The 18157-nt window shown below is 40.5% G+C and overlaps 1 protein-coding gene across 3 annotated transcripts in view; it reads right to left on the bottom strand.

The window, feature by feature from the left end:
• The window catches only part of Gart (phosphoribosylglycinamide formyltransferase, phosphoribosylglycinamide synthetase, phosphoribosylaminoimidazole synthetase), a 28242-nt gene that overhangs the window by 5337 nt on the left and 4748 nt on the right, over nt 1-18157 (bottom strand). For all 3 annotated transcript variants that reach the window (XM_048346286.1, XM_048346288.1, XM_048346287.1), the window contains exons 4-18: nt 17978-18152; nt 16755-16866; nt 15486-15554; nt 14485-14610; nt 13276-13363; nt 12976-13061; nt 12605-12773; nt 10623-10854; nt 7295-7389; nt 6633-6742; nt 5787-5985; nt 4536-4787; nt 4240-4392; nt 1925-2131; nt 150-287 (exon numbers count right to left, since the gene is read on the bottom strand). In XM_048346286.1, the coding sequence (XP_048202243.1) occupies nt 150-287; nt 1925-2131; nt 4240-4392; nt 4536-4787; nt 5787-5985; nt 6633-6742; nt 7295-7389; nt 10623-10854; nt 12605-12773; nt 12976-13061; nt 13276-13363; nt 14485-14610; nt 15486-15554; nt 16755-16866; nt 17978-18152 (2211 nt within the window). The remainder of the gene's footprint in view (nt 1-149; nt 288-1924; nt 2132-4239; nt 4393-4535; nt 4788-5786; nt 5986-6632; nt 6743-7294; nt 7390-10622; nt 10855-12604; nt 12774-12975; nt 13062-13275; nt 13364-14484; nt 14611-15485; nt 15555-16754; nt 16867-17977; nt 18153-18157) is intronic.

Genomic DNA, 18157 nt, shown 5'->3' with positions numbered 1-18157 from the left:
ACTAAGGATGCCAAAAAATAATACCCTTTAAGGACTCTCTACCCCAGCTAATACTGACAGTATTACAATCACTTGCATTTTTTGTGTGTTTAGGGGGGTGGCAAAGGAGGAAGCAGGGAAAGAAGAGGAAGAGGAAGTCAGGGTCTCACCTGTTCCAGATATTAAGACAGCCACTCTTGCCTTTTTTGGTTGGGCGGGAAGATGATTTTTCCGGGAGCCATTCACCAACAATGACCCATTTAGTTGCATGGTTTCAATAAGATTCTTGATTTTCACCTGAGGAAAACCTTTATTTCAAATATAACCATAAATAAACAACTTAGTAGGAATAATGGGTAGAAAACAATTTCTGTAAACTTTAAGTACATTTTATTCTGAAAAGATATGTAGGAAATTAAAAAACAGGTTTATATCAGTGACCATTATTCATTTATAAAACTTCCTGAGAACCTATAGAGTCAGCTACTTCAATTAAGAGCTCCAGACCAAATCGCGTTGAAACACACAGTGGATATAATACTGCCTGCAAGTATTCTGCTCTAATTCCACCACTCAGCTTAGTGCTCTGACCTCTTGTCTTCAAGGGGAAATCATGTGATCAGCAAGGCCATTCAAACATTTGATATAGGATGTTGAGAAAAGGGGTTTCTTATTGCAATGCAGGGGTTTCTTATTGCAATGCAAGCTGAAGAATGTTATCTTTCCAGTATTTGGAGGGTCTGTCTGAAAATGAAACTTACCCAATGGAGGAAAAAGGCAGACAGAATCAAGGTTAACAAGCTCTAACATTTGTTCTTTTGTTTTGTTTTGTTTTTTTTGGTGCCAGTACCAGGGCTTGAACTCAGAGTTAGAGTGCTGTCTCTCAGTTTTTCACTCTTAAGGCTAGCACTCTATCACTTAAGCCGTACCTCCACTTCTGGTTTTTTGGTGGGTTAATCGGAGATAAGAGTCTCATGGATTTTCCTGCCTGGACTGGCTTTGAACTGTGATCCTCAGATCTCACCTGCCTGAATAGCTAGGACTACAGGCATAAGCTATGGTACCTTGGTGTTAGTGATCTGAATGGGCTTTCTGCTACTCTGCCAAGTTCTCTTTTAGCAAGGTCCGAACTCATACTCAGTACTGATGAAGGTGCTTACTCAGTAGTCCTTGAAGAGAGCTGAACCACAAAGCCAGAGACACATGGTCTGGTGTGCTGTGAGATTATTCTAGGAAGTGACCCTGTGGAGTGCAGTTGTGCATATGTGAATAGTACCCCAAGATGTCTAAGTTTTAAAATGGAAATGAGTAAGAGGTGTCTTATCACTGGAGTGGGTGTATCACATCACATCTGAGCAAAGACAGGTGTTATAGCATCAGCTGAAATAAAAGGTGCTGAGAACTCGTGAGGCAAGGTTTAGCTATATTAAAGATTATATGCCAGCTGGGCCACTGGTGGCTCATGCCTGTAATCCTAGCTACTCAGGGGGTTAAGATCTGAGCATCAAAGTTTGAAACCAGCTTGGGGATACAAACCCAAGAGACTCCTATCTCCAAGTAACCAGTAAAAAGTTGGAAGAGGGTTGGGCGTTCATGGCTTGCACTAATCCTAGCTACTAAGGAGGCTGAGATCTGAGGACTGTGGTTCAAAGCCAGCCCAGGCAGGAAACCTTGTGAGACTCTAATCTCTAATTAACTACCAAAAGATGAAAAATAGTGGTGTGGTAGAGCACTAGCCTTGAGCACCAAAGCTTAAGGACAGTGCCCAGGTCCTGAGTTCAAGCCCCACAACAGGCAGAAAAAAAGAGTCAGAAATGGAGATGTGGCTCAAGTAACAGATTGTCAGCCTTGACCAAAAAAGTTAAACAAGTGCACGAGGCCCTGAGTTCAAGTATCAATGCTGATAAAAAAATTATAGGCCTAAAATCAAGTAAGGAAAGATTACCTTCAGGACATTCGACTACTCTGCCAATCACCCAGGCTTCTTCCTGACGCTCGTGAATCGCAGTCAGAATTTGTTCTGCTTGGTTCTTTGATACCACAAGAGTAGCTCCAATTCCACAGTTAAATGTTCTGGCCATCTCTTCTTCAGAGAGCTGTCCTTCGTGCTGTAACCAGGAGAAGAGCCTAGGGATCCTCCAACTGCGAGCATCTGAAAACAAGGAAGACAAGCAAGAGTTATTTAACCTATTATGTCACACAAAAAATATAGGAATGCAAATGTACAGAGATAAGCAAAATCATAGCCAGATGCTGTTTTATAGAGTAAAAATATAAATGACTTATTTAAAAATCTATCCGTAGGGGCTGGGGATATATAGCCTAGTGGCAAGAGTGCCTGCCTCGGATACACGAGGCCCTAGGTTCGATTCCCCAGCACCACATATACAGAAAACGGCCAGAAGCGGCGCTGTGGCTCAAGTGGCAGAGTGCTAGCCTTGAGCGGGAAGAAGCCAGGGACAGTGCTCAGGCCCTGAGTCCAAGGCCCAGGACTGGCCAAAAAAAATAAATAAATAAATAAATAAAAAATAAAAATAAATACAAATCTATCCGTAGCTATCAAAATAAACTTAAGGAAAGGGAGACAATGCTTTTTTCTTTGTTTTTGTTTTCTTTTGTTTGTTTTTGCCAGTCCTGGAGCTTGAACTAGGGCCTGAGCACTGTCCCTGGCTTCTTTTTGTTCAAGGCTAGCACTCTACCACTTATGCCACAGGGCTAGTTCCGGCTTTTCCTATATATATGGTGCCGAGGAATTGAACCCAAAGCTTCATGTATACGAGGCAAGCACTTTACCAGTAGGCCATATTCCCAGCCCCTGTTTTTGTTTTCTTTACTTTTTTGTCATGTTGTTCATTTATCTGTCTTTGGGAGAGGACACAGAAATGGAGGGGACGGGCTGGGAGTGTGGCTCTGTGGTAGAGTGCTTGCCTAGAATGCATGAAGCCCTGCATTTGATTCCTCAGCACCACATACACAGAAAAAGATGGAAGTGGTGCTGTGGCTCAAGTGGTAGAGTGCTAGCCTTGAGCCAAAGAAGCTCAGGGACAGTGCCCAGGCCCTGAGTTCAAGCCCCAGGACTGGCAAAAAAAAAAAAGAAAGAAAGAAAGAAAGAAAAGGAGGGACAAAGGGTAAACAAATGCAGCAGTGGTCTTCACAAGACGCGATGTTGAAAATGAATGATACCACTTGTGGGTGAGGATGGGAGAAGACTGGGACAATGAGGGAAGGGGTGGCATTGTCTAAAAAGAAATGTACTCATTACCTGACTTATTTAACTGTAACCCCTCTGTACATCACCTTTACAATAACAGAAAGAAACCTATCTGTACCTTATCTATAGTAAGGTCACCAATGACACTTGAGTCCCCCCTCACCTCCCCTGGGTACTAGAGTTGGACCTCAGAGCTCTGTGCTTGGTAGGCAGGTGTTCTACCACTTTGATTCACACTTTTTTTTTTTTACCTAATTAAAATACACTGGCCTATCTAGTCCTTATCCTAGAGCTATGCTGTACTTTACCCTGCTGACAAGCGCCATGTTAAATTCCTTTCTCAGTGCTATTTTGTCTGCTGCTAGGGATTGAAACAGGGCCTAAGTATGTGCTCTGCCAGGGAGCTATGCCCCCAGGTCCCCTTGGAGGGATGACACTTTTATGGGGCTCAGCCCACTTGACTGTTCCAGCAATTTCCCCTCTGAGGAACTCCCTTTTGGTCCCCTTTATTGTATGCAGACAAGCATCCTATTCATTTTCAGCGTATCCTAACTTCTGTACACAGGGATGGAGAATAAACACGCTGGGGATATTAAAAACTGTGTTGTACTCTCTCCTCCCTGCCGCCTGTTCACTTGCCTGTCCTGGGATGTCATTTTCCTTCAAAGTGTAGAATAAATTGCCATCCTGTCTCATTTTTGTACTGCCTACTTCAGGTCCTCTTTTCCCCTGTGTACATTACTTAGTTATCACTTCCCTTCCAGGAGGGTTATATATCTTTAGTCTGATGTTACTAATTCCTTTGGAGGATATATCTGCATATTCTACTATGTCTTTATTGCCAATTGCATGTCGGGATTTAATGTCTTTTAAATGTGGCAATTAGAGTAAAAAGATGTGTAAAAGGGGCTAGCCTACTGTTCCCCTCAAAACTTGCCAATAATAATTTTTCATGCATAATCCTGTATGCAATAACTACCCCGAGATTTTCCCCCACAGTACATGTTTACCATTTCTTTGAAGAAAAAAGTTCTCTTTAGTGATCTTACCCAAATCTACCCCAAATTTCGGAGGCAGTACCCTGGGAATGTTTTCTAGCAGTCCTCCTCCAGTAATATGAGCAAAGGCTTTGACATGTCCCGAGCGGATGACAGGTAACAGTGAATGGCTGTAGATTCTAGTTGGCGTTAGAAGCAAATCACCTGTAGATTAGAGAAAAAGACAAAACTTACCCAACAAATACAAAACAATTTTGAAAGGGACAGTGACTGTGACCTTATATAGATATGCCAGTTTTTTGTTTTTGTTTTTGCTATTAGCAAGCAGCAAGACAAAATGAGTTTACCTAGAGTCTGGTCACCACAACCATCAGGTGCTGGAGAGGAATACTGGAGGGAAGATTTCTCCACAATTTTCCTCACAAGGCTAAAGCCATTGCTGTGAAGACCGGATGAGGCGACTCCAACAACAACATCACCTTCAGTAATCCTATCTAGGTGGGGGAGTTTCTGATCTCGCTCCATGGCACCAACGGCAAAACCAGCAAGGTCATACTCGCCCGGAGGATACATGTCAGGCATTTCTGCTGTTTCCCCTCCTAGAAAATGAGATCAAAGACATCATATCATATTTACAAATCTGCATAGGAAATGGCAACTCAAGCTCCGCTTAAGAGGAACAATTAAACACATGGGCATATCCTACATGCAATTAGCTGCCTGACTGGTCGATCAACCAAGCATGGCTGCAAGGAAGACAGAGATGGAGTCCCTGCTCTGTCAGTCCACACGCAACGTTCAAACATGGTCTGTTATGGGATCATGCATCATTTCTCTAATAGTTTGGTTTCAGAAATGCTTCCATATGCATGTAACCTTTACCCTCACTCCATCTTCCAGGTAATGGCCAAGGCTCAGAGAAATAATTTAGGATTGCCGACTCCAAATGTCTTTGCCACTAAGTACAGCGGAGTATACTTTGTAATCATATCATACAAAGACAGAAAGTAGAGGCTAGGAGACTGCACATTAAAAACTGTGCTCTAAAAGATGGTTGAAGGGTAAATTTTGGCCTTATACCCAATTTGTTCATAAAAATAGTATCATGGAAGAGGTAATTTTGTGCCTTGGTCCACAAACGAATTGATTTTGCTAAAATAAGTGTCATATAAAATTAAGCAATATTTCCATAAAGCCTAGGCAACCTGGCTAGAAAATAGGATGTTAATAATTATAATGCCAGGAACCCATCTGTCCAGTGAGGGCCTAAGGAGGAGGAAAAATCCCTAACCTGTCAGTTGAAGCTCTTGGGAAAAGGCAGCCTAACACTGGGGAAGAACATAAGCATGCATGACAGACTGGAAGTGCAGGTCTGAGGGACAAATGTTTGCAGAGGAGTTGAATGGCAGAGTCTAAGGTGAATTCAGGTAATTTTTTTGTGTCCTCCCCTCACCCCCTTTGTGGTACTAGGGCTTGAACTTGGCACTAAGTCATACTTCCATCTGGTAATTCAGGTAGCTAATCTAGATTTCATTTGTCATGTCTTGTGATGTAGTTTCTTACTAGCTATGCTAGCACATACAGAAAAGGATCCATACCCAGAAGAGCACATCCAGCTATTTTACAAGCTTTAGCCACCCCAGCGACAACAGCTTCAGTTGTGTTGACGTCAAGTTTTCCACAGGAAAAGTAATCAAGGAAGAAGAGAGGCTCTGCTCCTTGAGCCAGAATATCATTTACACACATGGCAACCAAATCTTGACCAATGGTATCGTGTTTATTGCACAGCTGGGCAATCTATAGAAGAACATCAATATGCACAGTAGAGATTAGGCTCCATAGGCACCTTCTCAATTCACCCAGAGAATACCACAAAGTTTGGCTAGTTGCTTCTTACACCCAAGACAAAAGAATACTAAGTTCTGAGAAGCTATTTGTCCCAAGTAATCTTTTTTATTCCTTAAAAGTCTTCCTTTTAAATATAGCCCGGACAACACTGTAGATATGCACAGTATTTTAGCCATATGGTTAAAATTTAGTTATTTGGTATGGTTCTTTTAGCTCATACATAAGAGAAGACAAATATGTATTTGTATGTGGAATATAGACCTGAAAAAAATTGATGTGATTATAAAAGGGGACTATTGGGAGATCAAGGAGAGGGAGATGGAGAGGGGCAAATGCCATGGTGGTACTTTGCATGTACTACACATGTATAAAAATACAACAATGAAACCCATTAAAATTGTAAATAAAAGGGGGGAGAAGGGAGTGGACAAGGCCAAGAAAGTAACAGAAGGGGAAATCTGACCAGCGCCTGTTATATGCATATATGGTTTCATAAAAAGAAACCCCACGCTACACTTAATGCATGCTAATAGAACAAAGAAAAAATATGTGCTTGATACACAGTAAATTCCTTCTTATTGTTATTCAGTGTTTACCTTCAGTTTTGTCCCAACACCATCTGTTCCAGAGGCCAGAAGAGGATCTTTGAAACCTGCTGCTTTCAAATCAAAAAGACCAGCAAAACCCCCAAGGTCAACGTCACAGCCTATTGGAGAGGAAACCAGTTACTTGCTGAGTTGTAATAGATTAGTTAAGCATGAATATTAGTGACTTTTAAAAATGGCTTAAAAATAACAAGACAAGGGGAGAGATTGCCATTTACTTAGAAGTATACAGATCAAGTGACTATAGGCTCATGCCTGTAATCCTAGCTACTCAGAAGGTTGTGATCTCAGGTTATGTTTTCAAGCCAGCTAGGACAGGAAAGTAAGTTAATACTCTTATCTCCAGTTAACCAGCAAAAACAAACAAACAAACAAACAAACAAACCAGAAATGGAGATGTGGCCCAAGTGGTAGAGTGTTACACTTGAGCAAAGAATCTAAAAACAGTGCCCAGGTTCTGAGTTCAAGCACTAGTACTGGAACATATACAAAAAAAGAACTGACCAAGAAATCAGAAGACTATAAGAATTTGGCTTATGTAGGCTGACACTCAGAAAAATCTAATACTAGTTTTGAAAAATGTCCTAAATTAAATATAAAGCAAAATCAATTCATGGTACCTGTTAACAAATCAACAAAGTATAGGATCTGACCTGGTCTGGAGGTGGCTTTTGCCAAAGGTTTAATTTTCTTAACCAGCATATTTCCAGCTGCAATGTCTACCCCAGATTCCTTGTATGTCAGGCCCCTAAGGAAATGAGAAGAATGAAGTCATCATTTTAATACTAGTGAACATTTTAATCTTGAAAACAATTTTAAAGTAGAAGACATTCCAAGTTATTTTCACATCTTCTGAAAATGCTGAAAAATTTTAGTCCATGACTAGACACCATCCATGCAGATCCAGCTTTAAATAATATAGGGCAGGACATAGGAATTGATCTAAGAGTGTGCTTAGGTAGGAAATGAGAACTATCTTAAAAATTACCAAACCTAGCTGAGTGCTAGTGGCTCAGCTACTCAGGCGACTGAGATCTGAGGATCACAGTTTGAAGCCAGCCTGGGGAGGAAAAGTCCATGAGAATTTTATCTCCAATTAAGGACTAAAAACTGGAAATGGCTCAAAGTGGTAGAACATTAGCCTTGAACAAAAAAGTTCAGAGACAGTGTGTAAGACTAACCAAAAAATAAAAAACAAAACGAATCCAAACCAAAAAAAAATTTAAAACCTGATGACACTCAGTATATTTTTAGAAATTACATTTGTGAATTTCACTGGAGAAAATAAGTAAAGGTTTTATTAAAAATAAGCTGTTGGACTCCAAGTAGTTGAGAGCTCTGGCAATTAACTCAGCAGCTCAGAGTCACTCTTTCCTAGACACTGGTTTAAAAACTACTCTTGCTAGTGAGTGGCTCAAGCCTGTAATCTAAGCTACTCAGGAGGCTGAGATCTGAGGATGTTGGTTCAAAGCCAGCATAGGCTTTGAGGCTCTTATCTCCAATTAACCATCCTAAAGCCTGACGTAAAGCTGTGTGGTAGAATGTGCTATCCTCGAGTGGGTAAAGTTAAAGGACAGTGTCCAGGCCAAGTACAAGTCCGAGGACTGTCATCAAAAACCCATTCTTGGGGGCTGGGAATATGGCCTAGTGGCAAGAGTGCTTGCCTCCTACACATGAAGCTCTCGGTTCGATTCCCCAGCACCACATATATGGAAAACGGCCAGAAGGGGCGCTGTGGCTCACGTGGCAGAGTGCTAGCCTTGAGCAGGAAGAAGGCAGGGACAGTGCTCAGGCCCTAAGTCCAAGGCCCAGGACTGGCAAACAAAACAAAATAAAACAAAACAAAAAAACCATTCTTGGGGCTGGGAAGGTGGCTTAGCACTAGAGTGCTTGCCTAGCATTCATGAAGCCCTGGATTTGATTCCTCAGCACTACACAAACAGAAAAGCCAAAGTGGCACTATGGCTCAAGTGGTAGAGTAACTAGCCTTGAGCAAAAAGAAGCCAGGGACAGTGCTCAGGCCCTGAATCCCAAGCCTTAGGACTGGCAATGGGGATGTGGCTTAGTGGTAGAGTGCTTGCCTTCCATGTATGAAGCCCTGGGTTTGAGTCCTCAGTATCACATAAACAGAAAAAGCTGAAAGTGGTGCTGTGGCTCAAGAAGCCCCAGGATTGGCAAATAAAACTCCAAACACCAAAAATCCTCACTTAAACTGCAAGCAAAAGTTTACTGATTTTACAAGTAGTAGTACATATCAATTAAATGAACTATTAAGGGTCAAAATTAATTTTAGTAAGATGCAGTGACAAAACGATACTGCTCAGGTTGACAGAGTAATCAAATTAAGGTATCTAGTAACATTATGGCACCTCATCTCTAAAGAATTAATACCTGAGCTTGGAACCAAGTGACTCATCATACATGAAACCCTAGCTACTCAAGAGGTTGAGATCTGAGGCTCACGGTTTGAAGCTAGACTGGGCAGGAAAAGTCCTTGAGACTCTTATGTTCAATTAACCAGTAAAAAGCCAGAAGTGGAGCTGTGGGTCAAATAGTAGAGTGCTAGCTTTGAGTAAAAAAATCTTAGGGGTGGATTGGGAATGTGGCTTAGTGATAAAGTGCTTGTCTAGCATGCATGAAGCCCTGGGTTCAATTCCTCAGCACTACATAAGCAGAAAAAGCCAGAAGTAGCACTGTGGCTTCAGAGGTAAAGTGCTAGCCTTAAGCAAAAAGAGAAGTCAAGGATGGTGCTTAGGCCCTGACTCCAAGCTTCAGGACTAGAAAAAAACAGTAAGCCAGGTACTAGAAGCTCATACCTATATTTCTAGGTATTCAGGAAGCTGAGATACAGATGATCATGGTTCAAAAACAGCCTGTGTAGAAAAGTCCTCAACACCCCATCTTCAAGACACCCAGCAAAAAAAGTCAAGCTGGAGTCATGGCTTATGTGGTAGAGCACCAGTTTAAAAAGCTAGCTGAGTGTGAGGTGCACGTTCAAACACTCTACCTGCATCCCCTTACCCATGCTAAAAAACTTGAATCAAGTTGCTAAAAATTAATTTTTGTTCTAAAATATATTTATTATAGAAGAACTGAATGAAAAACTAATTCTTAGGACATGGCTGGGCAAAGTATAACTGTAATTCCAGCTTTTAGGAGGCAGAGGTCAGGATGAGTGAGACTGAAGTCTGCCTGAGTAAAACTGTTATCAAGACTCACGCTTGCAATTCCAGTTACTAGGAAATCATAGGTAAGAAGCTCTTAGTCCAAGGGTGACTCCCAGTCAATAAACAAAAGGAAAAAAAAGGGCTGGGAAGTATGGCTCAAGAATGAGGCCCAAGTTCTAATTCCTAACACAGGAGTAAAAAACAAACAAACAAACAAACAAAAACCCAACAAAAAACAAGAAATCTTGAAAAACAAAAACACCAAAAAACCCCACTCAAATTGTAACCAAGTTTATTGATTTTACAAGTAGTAGTAATAGTAGTAGTACATATCAAATTAAGTGAATCATTAAGGACCAGAATTATACTTTAATAACAAAGATGCAGTGACAAAATGATACTGCCCAGATTTACAGAGTAAGGTTAGAGAGACTAACATTCTCATAGAGTTGCTTGATAAAATCAGAACTGTGATTTCAACATTTTAACTAAGTGATTAATCAAGGATTAAAAAAATCTTTAAACATTTGAACCTGCTACTCTTCAAAGAAGCTACAGTGAAGCTTCTTCCATTTTATTTGAATATTGCTATAAATAGTTGCAATATTGGTTTGATCTCGTTCAGTAAGCAGAACACTGACCAAGATTAGATCATCTCCAGAGAGAAAAGAATGCAGAATGACTTAGTACACAAAAGGCTAATATATACACAAAGAAAAGAAGGCAGAATGACAGTATACAGAGGAGGCTCTATGGGGTTGGAGGTGTGGTTCAGTCTGATATTGCCCATAAGCACCTCAGAAGAGTGTTTTACCTGGGCTGCTGGAGGAAAGCTATGGCTCGAAAGCCGATGTCCCTTCTATAAACTGCTCCCTCAAACTTTATCACGGCGAGTCCCTTCTTGGCTTCCTCGAGGGCCTGCAGGAGATTCTCCCGGATGGCCGTCACTGTGAGGACTCTGCCCCCACTAGTCACGACTTTGCCATCTTTAAGAGCAGTGCCAGCATGAAATACCTCTAGTCCCAAGGCTCGAGCTTCAGAAAACCCTGTAAAAGAGCAGATTTGCCGGAGGGTGAGAATAGGAGGGTCACAGTGTGAAGTGACTTACAATTTCTATTGAAAAAAAAAAAAAAAAAGAACAAATTCTATCAGGCAGGAATTAAGACAATATAATAGTAAATAGACTACTAAGAACAGTCTGCTGTATTTTAGGATGCCAAACCTTGTGATATAGCTAATCTCATAAAATGACTATTTGGGGCTGGAGATGTGGCTCAAGTGGGACTGTGCCTGCCTGACAAGCATGAGTGATGAAAAGGACTGAAACTGGAAACATTCATCTCCCCATGTGACAACCACTTCCTGAAAATGGCCGGAAGTGCCCTTGCTCAGACCGCAGGATCATCTCCCTTCACCGAGGGCCATACTGTTTGGTTACAAGATACTGTAAAAACCCCTTTCCTGAAACCTGAGATGAGATTCCATCTCTGCACAAAGAGCCTCTTCCCCTGTTCCCCTATCACTACCCTCCTCCCCTCCTGTCAGACTTCACTTTTCTGCCTATTAAAGAGATCTCTGTAAGAGAATCACACCATTTCTTCTTCAGTTGGGCTGAAGAAATACGGTTGTCCTTTGAGTTTTGAGTCCTATAACTTGTTGGCCCATGAATTTCTTTCTCATCTTTTCTTTATTTAACCTCTGAGACTTGAAACACGGGACTGGAAATACTTCCTTACAATGAGGCCCTGAGTTGAAACTCCAGTAATGTCAAACTCACCACCACTACCACAAAACGGACTAGATAGTTTGAGACTTTAATTACTTTCATTTCCCACGTGGTTAAAAGTTTCAAGATCCCCATCAATAATTACATCCTGTATCTGATCACATCTACTTACTTAAGTCAAAAGGTTTGCTTCCTTTACCGCAGTTATTCAAGTGCACCTGCTTTCCTTCTTTCCATTTTCTTTTGTTTTTGTTTTTTTTGTAGTATTGGGATGGAATCTAAGGCTTGCACATGCTAGGCAAGTGCTCTACCACTGAGCCACACATCCAGCATACTTCCTATCTTTTAAAAATAACCATCAGAGTCACTATATTGCAAAATATTTCACTTTAGGCAAATTTGGTTTGGAGTTCAATGTTGGTGCCTAAGTTCTTTCATTTTTTTCTTCAATTATTTTTCATTTCTCAGATAATTCTTCCATTTAAAACATTATTAGAAGTCAGGTGCCAATGGCTCATTCCTACAACCCAAGTTACTCTGGAGGCTAAAATCTAAGGGTCATAGTTTGAAGCCAGCCCTGGGAAGGAAAGTCCATGAGACTCTCCAATTAGCCAGCAAAATATGCAAGAAGCAGAAGTGTGGCTCAAGTGGTAGAGTGCCAGCCTTGAGTGGATAAGATAAGGGACAGCACCCAAGTCCTGAGTTTAAGCCCTAGGACTGACACAGGCATGCATGCACACACACACATCTAACCAAGCATGGAAGGGTTGTTATGGGCCAGTTCACACTTTCCTTTTTTTTCAGTTGTGGGTCTTGAACTCTGGGCCTGGGCATTGACCCTGAGCTCTTCAGCTCAAGGCTAGCACTCTACCACTTGAGCCACAGCGTTACTTCTGGTTTTCTGGTGGTTAGTCTCCATTGGATAAGGGTCTCATGGACTTTCCCTGCCCAGGCTTTGAACCACGATCCTCAAATCTCAGAGTCCTGAGTAGCTAGGATTACAGAAGTGAGCCACCGGCACCTGGTTCAGTTGACACATTCTAAGCCAATCTCTATTCTGCAGGGCTTACCAGTTATCTCCACACCCTTGGTGTAGGCTCCAGGATAACCTTTACTTGCCATCACGACAGTTATGGCAGTGTGGCTTTCTCGCCAAATGGGTAGAGATGCACTCAGACGGCCATCTAAGATGGACTGAATCACTTCATAAAGGTCACTCTGAAGAAGTGGGAGGATTACCTTAAAAAAAAAAAAAGTCAGTTACCATGGTAGGTGCGATAAATTTGAGTTTTCCTTAACATATTATTTTCTGGAGCACTAGCAGAGCTTGCAAATGCTTCTCAATGGCAATTATATCAAAGCTATGAATCCTGAGATCAAAACAATACACACCTTCTATAAAGTCATACTTTATCATCATACTTTACTTATTGTTACCCACTTGGCACTCTGGGTCACCAAAACGGCAATTAAATTCCAGAACTTTCGGGCCATCCTTGGTTAGCATTAGGCCAGCGTAGAGAATTCCTTTATTTTAAAAAAGAGAGAAGGAAATCTGTGATGATGACATAGATTATGACTAGGAAATCTAGAAATGCTACCAATATTCAATGTTTTAGAATAGCCCAAAATATTCTAACAATGGCAAACTGAAATAAGAAATAGGTTGAAAAAAGAGAAAATGGATGTTTCATCACAAGTGTAAAACATTGTTAGTGGTGTCCAGGGCCCATGTGCTCACCTGTATACGGGGTACCCTCTTTCTGCATGCCTTCTACGACCCTCTGAAGCACAGTGTTTTTAATTTCTAGTAACAAATCCTTAGGAACCTTCAAACATACAGAAACACATAAATGTAAGTGGAATTAAAAAAAAATACATTCTAAGTATCAGCCAGAAGAATGGAAGGGACAAGAAGGGACTTACTATATTTAATCATCCCAGGACAGGATCAGTACTTTAAACTCATACACTTATTCTAAGAGCTATAATATATCCCATACAAGAGAATACATGAGAGAATCTACTGGCTCTTTGCCTGTGTTAAATTCTTCTCAATGCCTTGCCTGATAGACTGAAATTTAGTTTTGTGTTTTTTTTTGATGGTGCTCGAAGTTGAACTGCGCCTGTCTCTCTCTCTCTCTCTTTTTTTTTTTTTTGAACTGAGTCTCTTGCTTTTTAGATGAGTGCTCTACTACTTAAGGCATATCCCAGCTTTCTGGCTTTGGTTATTTTTCACATTTTTGTTTAGGCCAGCCTCCAATTATGTTTCTCAAATAGCTAGGATGCCAGGGGTGGGCTACTATGCCCAGCAATTGATTGAGATGGGTTTTGGTCAGGCTGGGAATGAACTACAATCCTCCCAATCTCAGCATCCTGAGTAGCTAGGATTACAGGCATGAGCCACCAGTATCTGGCTGTTTTTTAATATTGTAATCAAGAACAATTATCTAAAAGATACTACATTAGCACAATTTATGACTTTCACCAATGAATGAACTAGATATGTTTCTATAGTAGTAATATAATCATACTCCAACATGCAGATTTTTATGCACACTACCTAGAACTTGTTTGGAAGCATTACCTGACAGTAGACAGACCAGAGGAACAAATTAGTCTGATGTGGTCTCAATTCATATCTACCTCCCTTGCTCTATTCCCAATTTATGTGAAAGTCCAAGCAGAGAAGGGCAATTTTAGAGTGTGTTAAATTTAATGTTGAGTGGAGATGGGTCTATTTGATCCTTACTATATTTCAGACCAGCTCAAAATTAGACTATTTTAGTTCTTTAATTATTTTAGAAAAAAGTTTGTTTCAGAGATAAAGTCAAATTGTATTTTATAGAAATGAACAAAAAATTAGAACTAAATAGAAAAGTGTCATGTAAGAACTTTTGGAGATGCCTAAACAATTACAAGTGAACTTGAGTAGAGCTTCTGCAAGTACCTGAGGTGCTGGACAATAGGCTCCCATCCCCCCTGTGTTGGGCCCCTCATCACCCTCCAGTAATCGCTTGTGGTCTTGTGCCGGGGGCATGGGGGCCACCGTCTTCCCATCAGTGAAACACAGACACTATGGAGAAAACAACAAAAAATTCCTCTTAGGTGAAATACCGAAAAAGTAAATACATAACTTAAGAAAGTAAATAGTATATACCTTAACTCTTTTTGGAGGAAAAGACTGCCTTTTGTAAAGAAGTTATCTGAACCAGAAATAACCTGAAGCTACACCTATCAAGAACCAGAAAACCTTGTCCACCCAACTTACAAAGCAATTGGGGATTATTCGGCCTGAGGGCTGCAGGAGGCCTATCAAATCATTTGACCTGGCCCTGACGTCACAAGCCATCTCAGACAGGACTCAAAATTCAATAAACCAGCAGTCTTTTTCCAAGCTCAATTCAATAAATGATGTTATAAATATCCAGATGGCCCTGCGCCTTTGACAAAGGTTCCTCATCTCTGTAAGAAATTCTAAATGTTTAAAAAAATTTTTTATACACTGCTTTTTTCAAATTTTTTCAATTTTGATTTTAAGTAGTTGTACACACAGTTTTAATTCAACAAATCAGTTTATAAATATGATGTATATTGATCAATGTTTTCTGTAAGGAGCTATAATTTTTGAGGTAAGTTAGGGAAAAATTAATCTACTAAGTAAAATATTTCAGTGATTTTACCTTGGAAGCTTCTGGGCACTAAAGTTTATTTAACGTAACTATTTTTACTACTTAGTATATAATAAACTACATAAATAATATAAATAATAAAACATAAAAACATTGAAAACAAAAACTATGAATGTTTGAATTAGCCCAGAACTTCAACAAGATGTTTATATAAATTCAAATGCCCTGGAACTAATATACTGGGTATGATCAAAAGAGGATACATTCTTTGTTCACTTGAATTCCAAATGTTATAGAAGGCAAAAAGGAATATACATACAGATACTTCCTCTCCTTCAAGAACTTCTTCAATGACAATTGTTTCTCCAGCTGCTCCAAAAGTTTTTTCCTAATCATAGGTTTTTATAAAAAAAAAAATGGGTAAATTGGTAAGATCCTCATAGTTAACTTCTGCATAATGAAAGGATACTGTAATTTCTTTCTTATCTGAAAGACTGATGAGAACATAGAACTGCTTATAACACTTCAGAGATCTATAGCTAACACTGGTACAGAGGAAATGAACACATAATTACTACATTATTAGTGTTCTCATAAGAAGGGGAAAATGGTTTTTTTTTTTTTTGGCCAGTCCTGGGCCTTGGACTCAGGGCCTGAGCACTGTCCCTGGCTTCTTCCCGCTCAAGGCTAGCACTCTGCCACTTGAGCCACAGCGCCGCTTCTGGCCGTTTTCTGTATATGTGGTGCTGGGGAATCGAACCTAGGGCCTCGTGTATCCGAGGCAGGCACTCTTGCCACTAGGCTATATCCCCAGCCCGGGAAAATGGTTTTTATGATGATCATTTAAGCTTTATTCCTGATTATGACCATATATGTTTGGCTATGAAAATTATGCTAAAGCATGCCTGTGAAAATAGGTTTCTGTAAGGTTTAGGCAAGATAGGCCATGAAATAATTTTATATTCATTCACTATTTCACTTAGAACTGGGATACATGGCACAAAGTTTTATCTTCATGGATGACTGGAGAATTAATTGTTTTGTGTTGGTACTAGGGATTGAGCTCACCCACACCTGACTGGTTTTGCTGATGGATGGCACACTACCATTTGCGTCACACCTCCCACTTCTGGCTTTTTGCCCAGGCTGGCTTTGAACTGCAATTCTCCAATCTCAGCTTCCTGAGTAGCTAGAATTACAGGTGTGAGCCATTGGTGCCCAGCTGGAGAATTTATATGTTCTATAGTCTGAAACTTTCTAGCTTTCCTTTTTTTTTTTTGGCCAGTCCTGGGCCTTGAACTCAGGGCCTGAGCACTGTCCCTGGCTTCTTTTTGCTCAAGGCTAGCAATCTGCCACTTGAGCCACAGCGCCACTTCTGGCCGTTTTCTGTATATGTGGTGCTGGGGAATCGAACCCAGGGCCTCATGTACACAAGGCAAGCACTCTTGCCACTAGGCCATATCCCCCAGCCCCCTTTCTAGCTTTCAGTAGCAGACCAACAAAGGATGTTAGAGGAACATTTTGAAAATATACAGAAATACTTACCCAGTGTGAATAGAAAATAAAACTTCTAGAAGCTTCAACCTACCTGTATAATCTCTTGTACAGCCTTGCAGGCCTCTTCTTTGCTCTTTGCAACAATCACCCCTTTCCCAGCTGCAAGACCACTGGCCTTTACCACCAGAGCAGGGAAGTCTGCACTGTAAAGACAAAGAAACCTCATCACTCAACAAGCCTTTACAACTTGAAACTGTCCCTTGTTTTGGAATTTTGTAATATGCTACAGTGACAATTGAAAAGAAAAAAAATCATTCCAATACCACTTTTATGCACTTCTCACTCATATATATATGTATATTTTTGGTTGGTCATGGGGCTTGAATTCAGTGCTTGGTCACTGTCCCTGAGCTTTTTTTTTTTTTTTTTTTTTTTTTGCCAGTCCTGCTGAAGAATCGGACCCAAGGCTTCATATACACGAGGCAAGCACTCTTGCCACTAGGCCATATTCCCAGCCCCTCCCTGAGCTTTTTTATTTTTTCTCATTCAAGGATAGAGCTTTACCACTTTGAGCCACTTGTTGTTGTTTTTTTTTCTGATAGTCTGGAGATAAGACTTTCCTTGGCTGGGAATGTGGCTTAGCAGTAGAGTGCTTGTCATGCATGCATGAAGCCCTGGGTCCGATTCCTCAGCACCACATAAACAGAAAAAGCATGAAGATACCAGGTTAGTAGGGACTGTCAAGAAAAAACAGGCAAACGTGTGTCTCTGTCAACTTCATTAATTGCTCAATGTTTTCCATTTCTGTGGAAATACGTAAATGGAAAGGGAACAGAAGATGTTCCATTTTAAGAATTAGAAAGTAGTGGGGGCAGATGACCAAATGTTTCTTTATTCTAGTTAATTATTTGTGACAAAAATCAGTAACAAGGGAGGAGTTAACAAGTTGGATAAGAAATGTATGTATTGACTTACGTATGAAACTGTAATCCCTCTGTACATCACTTTGACAATAAATAAAAATTATTAACTTGTATGTTATAAGAACACGTGACTTATTGAACCAAGTTTATTATGGCCCTTAGAAACGACTTATAATATACATTAAAATTTCACATTTCTGTAATGCTATAATATGAGTTGTATCTTATTTTGGTGTTAGCAAAAGATAATTTACTGAGAATTTTTTTTTTCCGTAATGATCTTATGACAAACTCATATAGCCTAAGAACCAAACACTATGTTTTCAACATACAAAAGAACTTCAAGTTTCATTCCAAAACAACTGGCCTTCACAGTTAGCCCAGGACGCACTTCATAATGAAGCTGCAGGCCTCCTCAAGTTTGGTGAAAGCTTTCCATCGTGCAGTTGGGATCCCATGTCGGTCCATGAATTCTTTGGCAAATCTTTTACTGGACTCCAACTGAGCTGCTTCTGCTGTGGGGCCAAAGCACCGTACTCCTGCAGAGGTCAGGTCTCCAACAATTCCTAAA

This window comes from Perognathus longimembris, chromosome 5 (genome assembly GCF_023159225.1).
Source record: "Perognathus longimembris pacificus isolate PPM17 chromosome 5, ASM2315922v1, whole genome shotgun sequence".
In the NCBI taxonomy this organism is placed as follows: domain Eukaryota; kingdom Metazoa; phylum Chordata; class Mammalia; order Rodentia; family Heteromyidae; genus Perognathus; species Perognathus longimembris.
Note: the sequence above shows the minus strand (reverse complement) of the source record. Positions and strands in the feature narration are given on the sequence as shown.